Source organism: Moschus berezovskii, chromosome 17 (genome assembly GCF_049115385.1).
Source record: "Moschus berezovskii isolate FMDL1 chromosome 17, NW_MosBer_1.0, whole genome shotgun sequence".
NCBI lineage: Eukaryota > Metazoa > Chordata > Mammalia > Artiodactyla > Moschidae > Moschus > Moschus berezovskii.
The window spans coordinates 71,255,277-71,276,183 of NC_142476.1; the positions used below are offsets into that span (position 1 = coordinate 71,255,277).

Consider the following 20,907-nt stretch of genomic DNA (forward strand, 5'->3'; position numbering starts at 1 on the left):
GATGAAGTTCTGGAACCTAAGGATATTTAAGGAGAAAAGAAATCTCAGGTGGGTCATGGTATCTTTCCCAAATGCCTGAAGGACAGTATATGAACAAGAAACTCAATTCATTCTAAAGCACTGAATTAGTACCAATACATGAAGTCTTATACTTAAGATAACAAAGAAATCTTACATAATTTAAAAAGCCCCGAATGGAACATACTCTCCGGAGAAGGAGAGTTATTCTCAAGATTTTGGAATACTCAAGCAGGGATAGGTATATCTTAGAAACAATCCCAGCAGGTGTGAGAAGTTAGAATCAATAATTTTTTAGGAAATTTACCACAGGCCATCAAACCTCAAGCAATGAAAAAAATTACCTTCAAGAGCAGGGTTACTTGTATTGAGCTAAAAATAAAGAAAAACATCTAACAATTTCAGGTAAATATGTTTAGTTCTTCCACTGAAATTTCACTCCAATTTAAGGCAATGTCTGCACCCTGTCATAGTATTTTAAAATATCTTTTTTTAATTTAAAAAAATACATTGAAACTGGACATCTTTTAAAATCTCAGAATTCAAGATTCTGGTACTTCCCTCACGGTCCAGTGGTTACGACTTCACCTTCCAATGCAGGGGTTGTGGGTTCAATCTCTGGTCAAGGAGCTAAGATGCCACATGCCTCAAAGCCAAAACAACAACAACAAAACAGAATATAAAACAGAAGCAATATTGTAACAAATTCAATAAAGACTTTTAAAATGGTCCACATTAAAAAAAATCTTTAAAAAAAGATTCTAATGTGTAAATGTGGATATACCTGAATTAACAGTCCTTGCCAAAATGCAACTTATCAAAGGCCTTGGTACCATAGATTTGAAACCAACTGGTTGCCCTGGAAGGTTAACTATATGATCAGTTAATGTCCCATCAGCAATCAGGGTCTTTGCCGCAGAGTGAGGGAGATGGGGAGAACATCACACAAGACAGAGATGAAAGCTGTGTAGTCGGAAGAAAAAAGCCTTCTTGATTATGCTGTGGACTTTCTGAAGTCTTTAATTCTCCCTCTAGCCCATCTTCAAACTGGCATGTGGGACGTACTGTAGATGGATGGTGATGCTCATCAGGAGAAGCACACACATATATCTTGTGGGTTGATTTTTTTATTTGCCAGCTCAAGAGGAGCAGGGAGATTTATTTGGAAGGATGGTAATGAAGGTGGGGAGGCACTAGTTAGACTGCAGTTTCTGTTCCCAATATGTTATTCTCACTATTTTTTCTCTTCTTGGTACTGAGTTGGTCTCTTTATTTCTGCTTATTTTTCTTTAAAGGGAGGATATTCTGGTATAATAAGCCAGCGACTTGACAAAGAATGGCAGTAAAGTTGTGGGACCATAGAATTCCCATGTGTAATTTTTGTCAAGATACTTCAAGTGTTTTAATTGCATTCTACATTTTTATTCTACATACATGTACTTATACATAATTATGGACTGTTTGAAATGATTGTTTTCTTTATTCCCAAAATGAGATTTCACGTTCCTTTTCTTGCTGTCTTGCTTTTGCCCTGCCTTATAAAAGGAAGTCACTCGCTGCAATGAAAAAACAAAACAAAACACACCACTTTCTTCCTTCATAACAGCAGTACAAGGAAATGGGCTGGTTTTGCTGAACCTTAAAAAGTACAGCAAAAGAGATCACCATCACCACCTTGATCTGCGCCAAAGAGTGGAATTGTTCACTAAAAGGAAGGAGAAGATTGATATATGCTCTCAGTTCCAGGATGCCATTTCCTGCGAAAGAAACGAAGGCATGGTCTCTGGAGGACTATTAGCAACCACCACTGGGGGTGCTGTTCCAAAATAACAGCTAAGAGTCTGAGCTGATGACTTGTACTAGGCCTGAGTCCAATCCCAATTTTGCTATTTTCTGTATGACATTTGTTTAGTTACTTGTTCTGGCTTAATGTCATCTGAATATGGGGATAACAAATCCGACCCTTATGGCTTTGGAAATATTAACTAGAATAATTTGAACATTTGAACTACACCGTGCAAATGATGCTTAATTATTGAACATCACTTATTTTCAATGTAAATATTGAGTCAAACAGCCAGATAGATAAGTACATCCAAACACATCTTGAATACCTGAAATCATCTGTAGATGGTTGAAATTTAATAAAATAAATTTTTTATTATATAGGTGATCATTATTTACTTTCTCATTTACCCTTAAGGTTTACATCTCTCTGTCAAGGCTTGTCTCCTATTTTTCTTATTTTTGCAGTTGAATATTAACAAAATACAGGATCAGGGGTTTTTGAATATAAAATGCTCTGTTTCTCATGTGTGTTTGTAGCTTGAGTAATGAAAGCTAAAATGAAAACGCAATTACATATGGGTTTTCAGTTTACGAGATTACCTTGTACATTTTGTACATGTATGAAATTTAAGTCTTAATAATATGGCATGTCCTTGATCTTGTGAATGCACCTATCTCTGAAAATAACTACATTATTTATTGTGGTAAGGTGTCCAGGGCTAGTCCAAAAAATCCAATCCAACACACATCCCAATTTCTCTAAAACGGGAACAAAATTTTAGAAACAAAGGACCAAGTTTCACAGTGTTTCTATGAGGAAAAATAAATGAGATTGGAGACTCAAAGTTGTGTAACAGAAATAGAAATTGATCTTCCAGCTGTTCTACTCCCATTTTCATTCTAAGCGACTGGTGGTGACTTCTGAGCCTTTTGCAGGGTGATAGCAGGAGAAGATTTAAGATGGGAAGTCAGTTAGAGGGAGAGGAGAAAGATAGGGATGACAGGAAAATATGGGCTTTCCATAAAGCAGTAGCTGTATGTCCTTGTTTCAAGCTGTCACCCTTTTTTCTTTTCAGTTATCCTCAGGGAGTACTCTGGCAACAAAAATAATAATAACAATGATCATTTATTGAGACACTTGCTGAATTAGAGGCATAGTCTTAAGTGATTTTAACATGTAATCAGTCCTCTTAATAACCCTGAGAGGAAAGTGTTATTATTCTAGTTCTCATAGATGAGAAAACTGAGGTTTAGGGAGGTTAAGAAACGATGACAAGATCATGTAGAGCTGAGTGACAGAGCCAACTACAACAGCCATTAGAGTTGCCCAAACTGCCAACAAAGGGAAGAACCCAGGTCTGGTTGCACTTTGTACGATTTTCACAGTGTTTTGATGACTGAAATCTTTGTCAACACCTAAAGTAGAGAATTTTCTTGAAAATATGTCCAGCTTCTCTTGTATTGGGTCTGCCTTCTCATAGGTGGGGCAAGGGAGTAGCTGCCATCTTTGGAGAGGATGGTACTCTCCAGGGTTTTGGTTTGTTTGCCTCCCATTCCTTTCCACTCTTAGAGGGGTTCCCTTGTATGGAACAAATTATTTTTCTCTTGCTGCTTTAAAGATTCTCTGTTTTTAACGTCTGATTGTAAATGTGTCTTGGTGTAGATCTCTTTGGGCTCATCTTATTTGAACTCCCTGGGCTTCCTGGATCTTCTTCCAGAAAGGTCAGGGAAGTTTTCAGCCATTATTTACTCAAATAAGTTTTCTGCCTCTTTCTGTCTCTCTCCTCCTTCCGAGACCCCTATAACGTGAAAGTTGTTCCACTTCATGTTGTCTCATAGGTCCCTTAGGTTATCTTCACTTTTAAAATTATTTTTATCTTTTTTCTACTTTGTCTGTTTAGTTCCATTGCATTGACTTCCAGGTCACTGATTCTTTTTCCGCTTCCTCTGAGCTGCTGTTGAATTCCTCTAGTATTTTTCAATTCAGCTATTATATTCTTTAGTTTTGTGACTTTCATTTGATATTTATTATCCTTTCTATCCCTTTGTTGAAGTTCCCTCCAAGTTCATTCACTCTTTCCCTGAGATTGGTTAGCATCTTTACAACCAGAATTTTGGACTCTTTTATCACGTAGATAACATCTCCATTTCATTAAGGCTTTTCCCCCTCCTAGGTTTTATCTTGTTCATTTGTTTTTTATTGCATATATTCATTGCTAATGAAACATGTAGTGACTCAAGATGTTCTTTAAAAAAAGATTTACTTTGGCTTCTGGACAACGGTTAATAGAAGTGCCAATCACCTTAGCCTATCATGTGATAAAGTTGAAGATAGGTTTCCATCTTTGGGATGATGTTATGGACTGAATGTGACTTCCACCCCCTCCAATTCATATGTTGAAGCCCTATCCTTAATGTGAATGCATTTAAAGAAAGAAACTTTAAGGAGGTAATTAAGTTTAAATGAGGTCTTAAAGATGCAGCCCCAAACCAATAGGACTGGTGTTCTTATTAGGAGAGGAAGAGATTTGGAGTGTGCATGTACAGACAGGAAAGGCCATTCAAGGATACAGCAAGAAAGCAGTCTGCAAGCCAGGAAGAGATGCCTACCGCAAATAACCCATGCTGACACTTTTATCTTGAACTTCCTGCCTCCAGTACCATGAGAAGTTAAATTTCTGTTGAAGACATGCAGTCTGTGCTATACTGTTATGGCTACCTGAGCAAACTAATACAGATGATGATGTATTTTTTGTCTGCTCTCACACTAGGATAGAACTTCATCCCATTCTGAATGCTCTCAAGGTATGTGCCTTTGAAGATCCACAGTGCTCTTGATGTTTTAGTGGTCAATATTCATACAAAGTTAATTTTGGTGAATAAGAAGGGTGGTGGAGTCACCAGTTTTTCATCAAACACTAGGTCTTGTTAATTTCCTTGAGTAGCTCGTATAGGGAATGTAGGAAAGAAAGTATATATAAGTTGATGAATTGAGAGTTAAGTAGTTTTTCAGAAGAAACAGACTGCTTCCCCCAGTTATAGTCTCTAATAAGATGCCAGGTCTCATTCTTCTTTCTCTTCAATGCGAAGTCATATTTGGTTCATCTGGATACTTCTGTAGTTATCAGAATTGTATGTATGGGTAGGCAGGGGTGTGGGATGGTGAAAAACAAATATATTACATAGACTGGCTACAGAGCACTTGAATCATTCAAGAGTTTGGGTATCAGTGAGACAGATAAAACTGGCAATCTGAATCATGAAATACTTTGCAGTTCTCAAGAATATATCAACAGCAGGAATTCTTTTTCTTGGGTGTAGTTTATTGCCTAGAAAATCCCATGGATGGAGGAGCCTGGTAGGCTGCAGTCAGTGGGGTCGCTAAGGGTCAGATGGGTGGTGGAGTCACACTTTTCACTTTCACACATTGGAGAAGGAAATGGCAACCCACTCCAGTGTTCTTGCCTGGAGAATCCCAGGGATGGGGGAGCCTAGTGGGCTTCCGTCTATGGGGTCACACAGAGTCGGACACGACTGAAGTGATGCAGCAGCAGCAGTGTTATAACATGAGAGAGAGAGAGAAAGAGAGAGAGAAGGACAGAGAGGAAGGTAGAAACTTGCAGACTGGAGCAGGCAATTCACAATTTTGTATTACCCACAATTTTGCTTTTGAATTTCCAGGACAGGTAACTTTGGAACACTGCTGCTGCTGCTGTTGCTTCAGTCGTGTCCGACTCTGTGAGACCCCATAGACGGCAGCCCACCAGGCTCCCCCGTCCCTGGGTTTCTCCAGGCAAGAACACTGGAGTGGGTTGCTATTTCCTTCACTTTGGAGCACTAAGGCTATGCAATAGCTCATAATCTAATGCTGAAAGTTAGTTTAAAAGAATAGATTCCCTGAATATTGTGAGTGCGAGTAGCACAATTATAATAAGATTCCAGTCCCCTAAGATTATTATTAGAAAAGAACAGGAATTATTGATTCCATTACAATAAAGTAATACATTCTATTAAAAAAAAGAAGAAAAAATCGGGATAGAGTGAAACTAGGCTTAGTAAAGTTAGAAACCATGACAGCAAGAGGTCAAGTAATATACTCCCCACTCACCAATAACATCCTTTTTTTTTTCTTTCATCAGTCGCTTCTAGAGTAAATGAAATTTGATAGTTGAATCATCTATTTTGTCATCTGGCATAAACTCAATGCAGTCTTCCCAGGCAGCGCTAGTGGTAAAGAACCTCCCTGGCACTGCAGGAGACATAAGAGACGTGACCCTGGGTCAGGAAGCTCCCCTGGAGGAGGGCATGGCAACCCACTCCAGTATTCTTGCCTAGAGAATCCCATGGACAGAGGAGCCTGACAGGCTACAGTCAATAGAGCCCCGAACAGTCAGACACGATGAAGCGACTTAGCATACATGCACGCACAGACTCAATGCATAAAGTGTCAAAGGACTCTGATCTGTTCTGAATCTAGCTACCTCACTCAACTTCTCACACTTCACAGCATGCTGCTGCTGCTAAGTCACTTCAGTCGTGTCTGACTCTGTCTGACCCCACTGACGGCAGCCCACCAGGCTCCCCTGTCCCTGGGATTCTCCAGGCAAGAACATTGGAGTGGGTTGCCATTTCCTTCTCCAATGTGTGAAAGTGAAGTCGCTCAGTCGTGTCCGACCCTTAGCGACGCCACGGACTGCAGCCTACCAGGCTCCTCCATCCATGGGATTTTCTAGGCAAGAGTACTGGAGTGGCTTGCCATTGCCTTCTCCGCTTCACAGCATAAAATAATTCATAACACCCAATAACATATTTTTCTATCCTACTTCTATTTCCTTATCCCCAAATGTAGCAAATCCCTCCTTGCAATAAATGTCTCATTTTTAAAAGTTTGCTATTATTACTTATTTGAGTTCTCTACAAAACTGCACTTATTATAATTCCCAACATATTTACCAAATTTGGCTGTAAATGAATGGTAACTGTTTTTTTAAAAGAAAAGGATTGACAATGTTTTTTTAAAATGAATCTTTTTCAGATGTTGCTGTTGTTTGGTTGCTAAGTCATGTCTGACTCTTTGCAGCCCTATAGACTGCAGCACGCCAGGCTTCCCTGTCCTTCATTATCTCCCAGAATTGTTCAGATTCGTGTCCATTGAGTCACTGATGCTACCTAACCATCTCATCCTCTGCCACTTCCTTCTCCTTTTGCCTTCAATCTTTCCTAGCATCAGGTCATTCCCAATGAGTCAGTTCTTCACACCAGGTGGCCAAAGTACTAGAGCTTCAGCTTCAGCATCAGTCCTTCCAATGAATATTCAGGACTGATCTCCTTTAGGATGGACTGGTTTGCTCTTCTTGCTGTCCAAGTGACTCTCAAGAGTCTTCTCCAGCACAATTTGAAAGCATCAGTTCCTTGGCACTCAGCCTGCTTTACATCCAACTCTCACATCCATACACAACTACTGGAAAAACCATAGCTTTGACTATATGGACCTTTGTTGGAAAGTGATGTCTTTGCTTCTTAATCCTCTTCATATAAAACTTCACAAATTATAAGCTCTTACATAATACCTCATAAAACCAAACAGTTTAAAAAATTCTAGCTGAGACTATCATAATGAGAAGGGCAACGTTATAGACTGAATCATAAGACTTGTCATGTAACTTTGAAGTAGGCAATGTTCAAACATTTTCTAATTCTAGCAATTGTCTTACAAGTTCATGCTAAGGTCAGAATTAACAAATATTGGCCCAGGATCTACAAAATGCCTAGCAGATTGTTAATTGTTATTATAGATTCAAAGGGCTAGGAGGAATACTCTAAAATTTCATAATCTAATGAGTCAGATACTTGTTTTTCAATCAGAAGTCACTTACTAAGTGAAGACAATGAGGCTGGATAGACACAAGCAGATGCTCTCTGTTGAGCAAAGAACTGCAAATGTCTTTTGTATCTGAGGGCGTCTACATATCTGCTCCATGCTCACTGGTCTGTGTCTACGTGTCTCAAGTTCAACGTCCCAGGAGGGTTCTAACTGGTCTGACAAATCACTGTTTCCCTCAGAGCACAGCATTGATACCAATCTACTTTAAACCACTCATTCTTCAAACCATTTATCACTCACTCTTCATTGTAGCTGCCCTTTTTTGGGGGCTCCCAACACTGCCTCCCCACTTGTGACTAGGGCAATGGTGTCAGACCATTTCAGTGGAACCATTTATGGTACTTTTGGTCACCAGGGGTTATGGTTGTGACAGACACTCTCAGAGGTAAAAGACTCACTACACTATATATATATATATTTTTTTTTTTTTTCCCCTCACTGGAATTAATTCATGAGTAGTCAGCTGTAAAATATTACATTTATTGAATCATAATAATTATGGTTTAAGTGTATTTTCTGTAGGATCCTCATGTGTATTTTTCTTTTAGACTTGGAGAGTTTTGAATGAACCAGAGATGGTTCCAATTTCTTCTTTGGACAGATATGGGGAGGAGGAGGGGAGAGAACAGAGAGAGACAGGAGAGAGATAGAGAATGGGAAATACTTCAGAGGCTGATAGGTGTGGGTCAAGGTTATTCAGGCACCATCAAAGTAGAATCCAGGATTCCATGCAGTGGGGTCTTCTATTCAACACACTTCACACCATAATCTCATTTTTGCCTTTTGTCTTGTTGTCTAAAATCGAAACAGCAAAACTGAAAGAAGAAAAGTAACAGGCGTTCTCAAATTCTCTATTTAAATATTCCTCACTTAAGAGTTAAGCTCAGTTAAGGGTCTGAGCTTAACTGATCTGACTCGTTTCTAACCCTGCTAGAATCACCCTTTTCTCTGGTCGCTGTCTACACCTCTGTAGGTCCTGGTCAACAGCATGGATGGTGTACGCCATTAGTCTCAGGGAGCATCCAGCCAGCCTGCCTCAGTCATAAAGGAGCTACAGCAGACTGTCTTCCTAGAGGTAAGTGGTTTGTTACATCATCTTTAGTCAAAGGATAAAAACACTACAGATATTTTGATTTTTGTTTTTTTGCTTATTGCCAGTTCACTATGACTAAACTGAAAAGGCTTATGAATTCACATAGTGCCAACCTGAATGACCAGGTGCAGTAACTTTTCTTGTTGAAATAAAAGTTTAACCCCAACAGGCACATATGCAGCTTCTATACCTGATTCTTACTTTCCCCTCGTGTATCATCCTTTTTCCCTTACACAGCTGCTGAGACCTTATTTCCTTTGGGAAAAAAAAAAAAAAATAGGATTTCACCCTTTTCCCAATTCAGGTACTAAACTTATTTTTCTCAGTGATTTGAGTCAAGTCTATGCCAAATTCTTATGAAAAGAGGAACCAAGTACACTGCTTTCACACATAACAAATAATTCCACTAAAATTCGTCTCATATGGCCTCACAATTGCACTTTTTAGCAGAATGATAGCCTGGGCCAAAGCCATCGCAAAAAAAGACACGAGAAAAGTGAAAAGCTTTTCATGCCAGAAAACTCATACTGATGTTGGACTAATCAATGAGTTCATCTGATGGTGCTAATTTTTTTCCACTCTAACCTTTAAACAGATGCTTCCACCTAGAAAGATGAATCGAGCTTAAAAAACAGCAGAGTGAGCTGATGGGATACAGCACCTTCTGATTTAGACAAAGGTGCCTTTTGGAAACTATCAAAGGTTCCAGAAGTGAGTGGCTACACAGAAAAATTAAAGAAATTAAAAGGAATCATCTTCATCAGGGAGTAGATTTTAAAATATACATGTGATATATGTGTGTTTAAAATCTAACTCAGTCTGAGCAATTTCAGAGGCTGAAGTCTTACTGCATTAATCATAAAAGTTAGGTGTTGGCTCTGCTTATCCTAAACTCAGACATGCTAAAAGGAAAGGAGATTAATCTGATAAAGGCATCAGTACTTTTAATCGGACTGATGGGAAAGTGTAATATGGGTGTGTGAGATGAGACAGTGTTGGGTGAATTATAGCAAAGTGATGAACTACCTTAAAGCTGAAGCAATCAAATAGATAGCTCTCAGAATTACCAAGCCATCTTTATTCAACACTTCGGGACAAGTATTCCCAACTCAGCCTTCTTTACAAAGAGCAGAGGCACTTTGCTGTATTTGGTGAAATGAAATCTTAATAGAAGAGCATCGGCTAAGACTGCTACCCATCACTTAGCAAAATTAAATGCTAGATATTAATTTCTTTTCTAAGAGGAGAAGATGACATTTTGATATTATTTTCAATTCACAAAATAGTTAAAAATCCAAGAGAAGAGTGAATGAACAGTTTTTAAAAAATGTCTCTCACATACTTGTGCATTGTGCACTTTTTTTAATTAAAAGGAATGTGAAATATTTGTTGCTAATCCTTGTCTTATAAATAATTTAGCAAGCCATTATTTTGACCTCAGGAAAAAAAAGATAATTGTCTCTAAATTATTATGATTGAGTAGAATAAAGGCAAGATTTCTTTGTAATTGATAGGGAAGAGCAAGTAGTTCCTACTGGAGTGTTTTGTTTTACAATTTGCTCCTGTCTGATTAGATAAAAATTTCAAAAAATGAGACCATAAAGAAATATCCCCCTAAAAGCTACCCCTAATCTCACTATCGAGAGATAACTACCATTAACATTTTTGCCTTACACAAATACATACATACATATGTAATATATAAATAAGCACATGCAAATATGTTTTATATATATATATACATATGTGTATATGTGTACACATACATGCATGCACATATATATATATATTTAACGAAATCAGACTACACAGTTATCCTTGAATTCAGCTTTCTTAGAAATATATTGTAGGCATTTTTTCAAAATAATGGGGAAATATCTATGTTAACATATTTAACATTGTCACAGTATTACATTTTATGTGTCTATCATTTAACTTAACATATACTAGTAAATGCCTCCCTGGTGGCTCAGATGGTAAAGAATTTGCCTGTAGTGCAGGAGACTTGGGTTCGATCCCTGGGTTGGGAAGATCCCCTAGAGAAGGGAATGGCTACCCACTCCAGTATTCTGGCCTGGAGAATTCCATGGACAGAGGAGAATCCATGGGGTCGCAAAGAGTCGGACATGACTGAGCAACTTCACTCACATACTAGTGATTATTCAAGTTGTTTTCAACCTTGCCACTATGAACAGGATACATCTTTGATTTAAAACCTGAAGTCATACAAATATGAAAATTTTTATTTAGGCTACTTCATGCTGTGAAACATGAATACTAGATAAATACTCCAATGGGTAATGATACTTTATAAACCTTGAAACTGTAATTCCACTTGGCATTATATGTATGTTTTTCTATTAGCTCAGAATATTTCTTATTTCCCCTTGTGTATTCCTTTGGAGGAGTTACAGAGTGGTTATTGCTCTCTGCATTTAACTAGACTTCCAGTTGAAGCATCCAGTTATAAATGGGAGAGAGGCAACGCTAACTAAATCTGAGGAACATAGTTGCTTGTATCTATTTTGCGTTCTTCCCAACAGACCACAACCTTCCCCAGCTGTTATTGGTGTGGGAGGACCCTGGGGAATTAACTAGCCTGATTTCACATTCCTGTCTCTGTGCCTTCAACTGTAATGCTCTATTCTGTCTTCATCCAATATCTCCTTTAACTTTGGCTGAAAATGTCAGTATACCTCTGATTAGGCTTCCTTTGATTGTAATCACTTCTCTAAAACGCCTTAGTAATTAGATGCAGTATTCATTGACAGTTTCTTCTGTGATCCTGAATTTTATGTGGCGATCTCTGTTCTCTAGTCTGCAAACTTTGCTCATCAGAGACCCAAGATGCTATTTACTTGAAATTCCTTAAAGGTACCTCGCAATTTAAATAACACATATTGAATACAGTATTTTAAACAATACTGTACCATACAGTAATGAGAAATATTTTAGGTTGTGGATACCATCAATACTTTTCTCATTATATTATGTAAAACTATTTATCTACTGTTTTAATTAATTTAAAGAGGAAGGTACTTCAGGTGTTAGTTCTACTTTGAGTTTACTTTGAAGAGATCTGAAATACAAAATCCATGATTTTCAAATGTTGAAAACCATTAGACTAGAATGAAAGAAATATATGGAGCTGTATTTCATAAATTATAGTGGCATGGTTTTTTAAACGCTTCATAGTTAAGTCAATCTCATTTGATTTTTTATATTATTTACTATAGTAGTTTTTGAAGTACCTTTTAGCAAAAATGCATACCTTTATACAATTTGTCCAGCTTTTGAATACATTTTTCCATACTTTGAGAAGAGATCAAATGATGGCAATACAGTTTGGAAATCCTAGGAGGAAAAAGATCTACAGTTACCAAACAGGTCTTAACTGATTTACAGTATTTTGTTATCATTTATATTATATTAAATTGCTAGATAGATATCATCTAACTGCACAGCAAACTTCCCATCACATCCTCAAAAAAAAAAATTAGTAGTTAATTTTTATTAGTTGAAAGCCAGATACATGAAGCTTTCTTAAGCACATAGTTTTAAGTTTTTAAGACTGCGTGGATCACAACAAACTGGAAAATTCTTAACAAGATGGGAATACCAGACCACCTTACCTGTCTTCTGAGAAACCTGTGTGCAGGTCAAGAAGCAACAGTTAGAACTGAACACTGAACAAGTGACTGGTAAAAAACTGGGAAAGAAGTATTAGAAGGCAGGATATTGTCACCCTATTTAACTTATATGCAGAGTACATCAGATGAAATGCCGGGCTGGGAGTATCACAAGTTGGAATCAAGATTTCCAGGAGAAACATCAACAACCTCAGATATGCAGATGATACCATTATAATGGAAGGAAGCAAAGAGGAACTAAAGGGCCTCTTGATGAAGGTGAAAGAGGAGAGTGAAAAAGCTGGTTTAAAGCTCAACAGTTATAAAACTAAGAACATGGCATCCAGTGCCATCACCTCATGGCAAACAGAAGGAGAAAAAGTGGAAACAGGGACAGATTTTATTTTCTTGGGCTCCAAAATCACTGTAGATGGTGACTGCACCCATGAAATTAAAAGATGCTAGCTCCTTGGAAGGAAAGCTATGACAAGCCTAGAGAGAGCATTAAAAAGCAGAGATATCACTTTGCCAACAAAGGTCCATATAGTCAAAGCTATGGTTTTTCTAGTAGTCATGTACAGATATGAGAAAAAAAGTGAAAATATTAGTCACTCAATTGTGTCTGACTCTTTGTGACTCCATGAGCTATAGCCCGCCAGGCTTCTCTGTCCATGGAATTCTCCAGGCAAGAATGGAGTGGGTAGCCATTCCCTACTTCAGAGGATCTTTCCAACCCAGGGATCAAACCCCGTCTTCTGCGTTGCAGGCAGATTCTTTACCATCTGAGCCACCAGGGAAGACCATGGATGTGAGCTGGACCATAAAGAAGACTGAGCACTGAAGAATTGATGCTTTCTAACTGTGGTGCTGCAGAAGACTCTTGAGAGCCCCTTGGACAGCAAGGAGATTAAACCAGTCAATCCTAAAGGAAATCAACCTGGAATATTCACTGGAAGGATTGATGCTGAAGCTCCAATACTTTGGCTAGCTGATGTAAAGAGCTGACTTATTGGAAAAGATCCTAATGCTGGGAGAGATTGAGGGCAGAAGGAGAAGGGAGTGACAGGATGAGATGGTTGGACAGCACTACTGACTCAATGGACATAAGTTTGAGTATACTCAGGGAGATAGTGAAGGACAGGGAAGCCTGGCGTGCTGCAGTCCACGGGGTCACAAAGAGCTGGACATGATTTAGAGACTAAACAACAACAGCCAAATAACAATGCTGTGGTGTTGGAAAAGACTCTTGAGAGTCCCTTGTACTCCAAGGAGATCCAACCAGTCCATTCTAAAGGAGATCAGTACTGGGTGTTCATTGGAAGGACTGATGCTAAAGCTGAAACTCCAATACTTTGGCCACCTCATGCGAAGAGTTGACTCACTGGAAAAGACTCTGATGCTGGGAGGGATTGGGGACAGGAGGAAACACGGATGACAGAGAATGAGATGGCTGGATGGCATCACCGACTCGATGGACATGAGTTTGAGTGAACTCTGGGAGTTGGTGATGGACAGGGAGGCCTGGTGTGCTGTGATTCATGGGGTCGCGGAGAGTCGGACACGACTGAGCGACTGAACTGAACTGAACTGAACTGATAGTTTCACAGGCACAGCAAAGTGACTCAGCCATACATATACATGTATCCATTCTCCACCAAATTTCCCTCCCCTTCAGGCTGCCACATGACACTGAGCAGAGTTCCCTGTGCTATACAGTAGGATCGTGTTCATTATCCATTTTAATATAGCAGTGTGTACATGTCGATACCAAACTCCTTAACCATCCCTTCCAGTAACCATAAGTTCATTCTCTAAGCCTGTGAGTCGAATACATAGTTTTTAAGAGTTATAGATGACAACCTGGAGAAGTTCTGAGCAATACAATGGCATGGACCCCTGTCTGCCTAGAGCTCACAGTCTACATGTTTAACCTTGACCTTGACAGTGGTGGATTTAGTTCCTTTGGTGACACAATTTTTCTTCTGCATTTCCCCTCAATGAATTGTCTCTAGCAAAACCTTTGTTTACTGAACATGTTACTTCTCAGTCTTTATACTTAGAGATGCCTCCACCTCAACGGCTTTATCTCTGCATCCCCATGATTCATTCCTCACCTTCATCACATACCTGTTCAAAGAGAACTTTCGTGACTACCTGCACATAAAATGATACCCCTGAAACTTTCTATCATTTTAAATGGTTCTATTTTCTTCATAGCTATTACTGCTCTTTGATATGTGCTTATTTTGTGTCCTGCAGATTATAAGCTTCACGCGGGTAAGTGCCTTGTTTTGTGCAAAAGAGTATTTGCTGACTGAATGAATGAAAAGGGAAAGGTGTTACATCCAAATACTTAAAACAGAGGGACACCTGTGGTAAGTGTCACAGAACTGACTCACACAAATGCTGAAGAAGTGAGGAAGAAAGAGAGGACAAATCATTTTTTGTTGAGTAAGCAGAGAAGCAGCATTTGACTGAGAACAGAAACAAATACTTTTCAAGTATGTTAAACGGGCAGTCATTAGAGAAGTAAAACACTAAATCGACAGTGGATTTTGTAAGTGGTCAGACCATATAAAAGCGTATGTTTCTCCTTTGCAAAGGATGTTTATCCTCAATGGAAATGATTTGGGATAATTTTATTTAAGAAAACCTCCGAAGGAAGGACCTCTGCCCAGGGTCGACCCCTTTAGAGGGTTCCTGCATTACAAACACACAGAAAATAAATGTATTGAAGAATATGCAGGAACCTTTGTCACTAGTGATCTGGCTCTCCCCTCTGGTACAATAGAGCCCCAGCTCTAAGTATCGACTTCTATGAATAACACTATTCAGGCCCCAGGGAAAAGCCCCACATCTGTTGCTTTGTGTTTATGGAACAAAAGCGACTAAGCCCAAGTGACATGAAGGACAAGAGGTTGTAACAGACACTGCTTTAGAGTATGAAAAAAATCTGTGTGACAAAAATGCTTAAGTAAAAGACAAATTCATTAATTTAAGCAAAATCCTTCGTTTGGATAGCAGGAATGCAACAGAACTTTATATAATGAAGTATTATTTTCTTGGGGTGTTGAAATGCATATTCTGGCTTTCTTTTTATTTGATACTGTGATTCTAGGGGCACTTAATCAATGTAGCATTTGCAAGAGTTGCACATGACAGAGAGGGTATATTTTGAGATAGTAATTCATGATACTTTTAAACTTGAATGTTTGAAGGCAGGCACATGTGTGAAGCATTACTGTGATTTTTACTGTTGGCAATGATGAACCCTGAAGACAAGGACAATGAATAGGTTGTTTTATAAATATATATGTGCAACAATAATCTAGGTTTCAAGATAGTAAATGAATATTTAGTCTTGTGCAAATGATCTTAAACTTTTGATAATTTTAGCTAAGTTTTTAATATATATTTTTATAACTGTATTTATATATTTAGCTTTGGCTGTGCTGGGTCTTCATTTGCTGCACAGGCTTTTCTCTGGTTTCGGAGAGTGGGGGCTACTCTCGAGTTGCAGTGATTGGGCTTCACATTGCGGTAGCTTCTGTTGTTGTGGAGCGCAGGCTCTAGGGCGTGTGGGCTTCAGTAGCTGTAGCACATGGGCTCAGTAGCTGCAGTTCCAGGGCACTAGAGCTCAGGCTCCAGAGAAGGCAATGGCAACCCACTCCAGTACTCTTGCCTGGAAAATCCCATGGGAGGAGGAGCCTGGTAGGCTATGGGATCGCTGAGGGTCGGACACGACTGAGTGACTTCACTTTCACTTTTCACTTTCATGCATTGGAGAAGGAAATGGCAACCCATTCCAGTGTTCTTGCCTGGAGAATCCCAGGGATGCGGGAGCCTGGTGGGCTGCTGTCTATGGGGTTGCAAAGAGTCAGACACAACTGAAGCGACTTAGCAGCAGCAGCAGCAGAGCTCAGGCTCAATAACTGTGGTTCACGGGTTTAGTTGCTCTGCGGCATGTGGGATCTTCCAGGACCAGGGATCGAACCCATGTTGCCTTCATTGGCAGGTGGATTCTTTATCACTGAGCCACCAGGGAAGCCACAACTATGTTTTTTTATTTTATTATAATAAACAATTTTTGATATTTAAAATAGTTATTTCTAATTTTCTCCTCTTTTAAAAAAATGAAATATAATTGATTTACAATACTCTATCAGTGTTAGGTGTACAGCATAGTGATTCAGTATTTATACAGATCATACTCCATTAAAAGTTATTATAAGATACTGACTATAATTCCCTGTGCTATACAATATATCCTGTTGCTTATCTGTTTTATAATAGTATTTAGTATCTCTTAGTTCTGTACCCCTAATTTTTCCCCTCTCCTTCCCTCTCCCCTTTGGCAACCAGTAGTTGTTTCCTATATCTGTAAGTCTGCTTTTGTCTTGCATATACTTTTTTTGTATTATTTTTAGTTATGCATATAAATGATACCATATAGTATTTGTCTGATATCCATTAGAAATGTATTTCTCCATGAAATGAGGAACACTAGAGAATAAATAAATGAAGGGAAAGAATTAATCTTACAAATAACAGTCTTGTTCAAAATAATAACAGCAATGTAATCAGTGATTACAGCTTATGGATAAGATAAGTAAATGACAACAGTATTATAAGGAATGGCAGGGAGGAGCTGGGAATAATCTGTTATAAGGTAGTTGAACTGTCCGTGAAATAATATAGTGCTATTTGAAAGTGGACTTGGATTAGTCATAAATTTATACTCCAAACTCTAGAGTAACCACTAAAAGTATTTTTTTAAAGATGTAGAATTGATGTGCTAAGAGGAGAAAAAAATGAGATCATATAAATGCTAAATTAAAACTAGCAAAGCCAGAAAGAGTGGAAGGCAAAACCAAAACAAAAAACCAACAAAGAACAAGGTAATGAATGGAAAACAGATATAAGCATGTAGATATTAATCCAATTATATTAATATCACTTTAAGTGTGATTTTAAATATACTAATAAATAGTATATTTAAATAAACTAATAAAAGGCAGAGACTGTGAATACAAAACAAGACCCAACTATATAGTGGGTACATGAAACCTGTGTGCTGTACTTAGTCACTCAATCATGTCTGACTCTTTGTGACCCTTTGACTGCAGCCCACCAGGCTCTTCTGTCCATGGATTTTTCAGGCAAGAATACTGGAGTGGGTTGCCATTTCCATCTGAGCCATCAGGGAAGCCCATATGAAACCTACTTTAAATTAAAAAAAAAAAAAAAACAAACAGGTTAAAAGTGAAGGGATAGAGAAAGATATACCATTTAACATTAATTAAAAGAAAGTTGAAGTAGACACATTAATTTCAGACAAAACAGACTTCACGATAAGGAGAATTATCTGGAATAAAGACAGACATTACATGATAAAGGGGTCAATTCTGGAAGAAGACATAACTGTCCTTAATGTGTATGTACCTAACAACAGAGCATCAAAATATATGAAGTAAAAACTAATCAAACTGCAAGAAAAGATAAGACAAATTCACTACTGTAATTGGAATCTCCAATACTCCTTTATAAATAACTGACAGATCCCAGCAGGCAGAATGTCAGTAAGGATACAACAAACTGAACAGCACTGTCACTCAACTGGATGTAATTGGCTTTTATAGACTTCTTCATCCAACAGTAACCACGCACTCTTCTCAAGCTCTCATGGAATACTCACCGAGATAGACCACATTCTGAGCCATAAATCATATCTCAACAATTTCAAAACAGTAGACATCATACGAAGTATGCTTTTAGACCATAATGAAATTAAACTGAAAATTAATAACAAAAAGACAGTGTAAAATTTCTGAGTATATTTGGAGATTAAATAACACACTACTAAATAGTGTTGCCAGGAGAAATATCAATAACCTCAGATATGCAGATGACACCACCCTTATGGCAGAAAGTGAAGAGGAACTCAAAAGCTTCTTGATGAAAGTGAAAGAGGAGAGTGAAAAGGTTGGCTTGAAGCTCAACATTCAGAAAACAAAGATCATGGCATATGGTCCCATCACTTCATGGGAAATAGATGGGGAAACAGTGGAAACAGTGTCAGACTTTATTTTTCTGGGCTCCAAAATCACTGCAGATGCTGATTGCAGCTATGAAATTAAAAGACGCTTACTCCTTGGAAGGAAAGTTATGACCAACCTAGACAGCATATTAAAAAGCAGAGACATTACTTTGCCAACCAAGGTCCGTCTAGTCAAGGCTATGGTTTTTCCCGTGGTCATGTATGGATGTGAGAGTTGGACTGTGAAGAAAGCTGATCACTGAAGAATTGATGCTTTTGAACTGTGGTGCTGGAGAAGACTCTTGAGAGTCCCTTGTACTGCAAGGAGATCCAACCAGTCCATTCTAGAGGAGATCAATCCTGGGTGTTCATTGGAAGGATTGATGCTAAAGCTGAAACTCCAATACTGTGGCCACCTCATGTGAAGAGTTGACTCACTGGAAAAGAGTCTGATGCTGGGAGGGATTGGGGGTGGGAGGAGATGGGGACAACAGAGAATGAGATGGCTGGATGGCATCACCGACTCGATGGACATGAGTTTGAGTGAACTCTGGGTGTTGGTGATGGACAGGGAGTCCTGGCGTGCTGTGATTCATGGGGTCGCAAAGAGTCCGACACGACTGAGCGACTGAACTGAACTGAACTGAAATAGTATACAGTCAAAGAAAAAATATGTCAAGAAAAAAATATTTTGAGTTAAAACTAAAAATCAGTTCAGTTCAGTTCAGTTGCTCAGTCGTGTCCGACTCTCCGCGACCCCATGAATCACAGCACGCCAGGCCTCCCTGTCCATCACCAATTCCCGGAGTTCACTCAAACTCATGTCCACAGAGTTGGTGATGCCATCCAGACATCTCATTCTCTGTCGTCCCCTTCTCCTCCCGCCCCCAATCTCTCCCAGCATCAGAGTCTTTTCCAGTGAGTCAACTCGTCGCATGAGGTGGCCAAAGTATTGGAGTTTCAGCTTTAGCATCAGTCCTTCCAATGAACACCCAGGATTGATCACCTTTAGAATGGACTGGTTGGATCTCCTTGCAGTACAAGGGAGTCTCAAGAGTCTTCTCCAACACCACAGTTCAAAAGCATCAATTCTTCGGCGATCAGCTTTCTTCACAGTCCAACTCTCACATCCATACATGACCACGGGAAAAACCATAGCCTTGACTAGACAGACCTTGTTTGGCAAAGTAATGTCTTTGCTTTTTAATATACTCTCAAGGTTGGTCATAACTTTCCTTCCAAGGAGTAAGCGTCTTTTAATTTCATGGCTGCAATCAGCATCTGCAGTGACTTTGGAGCCCAGAAAAATAAAGTCTGACACTGTTTCCACTGTTTCTCCATCTATTTCCCATGAAATGATGGGACCAGATGCCATGATCTTCGTTTTCTGAATGTTGAGCTTCAAGCCAACCTTTTCACTCTCCTCTTTCACTTTCATCAAGAAGCTTTTGAGTTCCTCTTCACTTTCTGCCATAAGGGTGGTGTCATCTGCATATCTGAGGTTATTGATATTTTTCCCGGCAATCTTGATTCCAGCTTGTGCTTCTTCCAGCCCAGCGTTCCTCATGATGTACTCTGCATAGAAGTTAAATACAGCCTTGATGTACTCCTTTTCCTATTTGGAATCAGTCTGTTGTTCCATGTACAGCTCTGACTGTTGCTTCCTGACATGCATACAGGTTTCTCAAGAGGCAGGTCAGGTGGTCTGGGATTCCCATCTCTTTCAGAATTTTCCACAGTTTATTGTGATCCACACAGTCAAAGGCTTTGGCATAGTCAATGAAGCAGAAATAGATATTTTTCTGGAACTCTCTTGCTTTCTCCATGATCCAGCGGATGTTGGCAATTTGATCTCTGGTGCCTCTGCCTTTTCTAAAAGCTTCTTGAACATCTGGGAGTTCACGGTTCACATATTGCTGAAGTCTGGCTTGGAAAATTTTGAGCATGACTTTACTAGTGTGTGAGATGAGTGCAATTGTTCGGTAGTTTGAGCATTCTTTGGCATTGCCTTTCTTTGGGATTGGAATGAAGACTGACCTTTTCCAGTCCTGTGGCCACTGCTGAGTTGTCCAAATTTGCTGGCACTTTCACAGCATCATCTTTCAGGATTTGGTACAGCACTTTCACAGCATCATCTTTCAGGATTTGAAATAGCTCAACTGGAATTCCTTCACCTCCACTAGCTTTGTTCGTAGTGATGCTTTCTAAGGCCCACCTAACTTCACATTCCAAGATGTCTGGCTCTAGGTCACTGATCACGTTATCATGACTATCTTGGTCATGAAGATCTTTTTTGTACAGTTCTTCTGTGTATTCTTGCCACCTCTTCTTAATATCTTCTGCTTCTGTTAGGTCCATACCATTTCTGTCCTTTATCGAGCCCATCTTTGCATGAAATATTCCCTTGGAATCTCTAATTTTCTTGAAGAGATCTCTTGTTTTTCCTAGTCTGTAAAAC

The 20,907-nt window shown here is 39.0% G+C and overlaps 1 protein-coding gene across 1 annotated transcript in view; it reads right to left on the bottom strand.

Moving 5' to 3' along the window:
- Positions 1-8,198: 8,198 nt before the first annotated feature.
- SPATA17 (spermatogenesis associated 17) overlaps positions 8,199-20,907 on the bottom strand; it is a 237,148-nt gene continuing 224,439 nt past the window's right edge. The window contains exons 10-11 of the mRNA XM_055419887.2: positions 12,055-12,137; positions 8,199-8,485 (exon numbers count right to left, since the gene is read on the bottom strand). Of these exons, the coding sequence (XP_055275862.1) occupies positions 12,057-12,137 (81 nt within the window). The 3' untranslated portion in view covers positions 8,199-8,485; positions 12,055-12,056. The remainder of the gene's footprint in view (positions 8,486-12,054; positions 12,138-20,907) is intronic.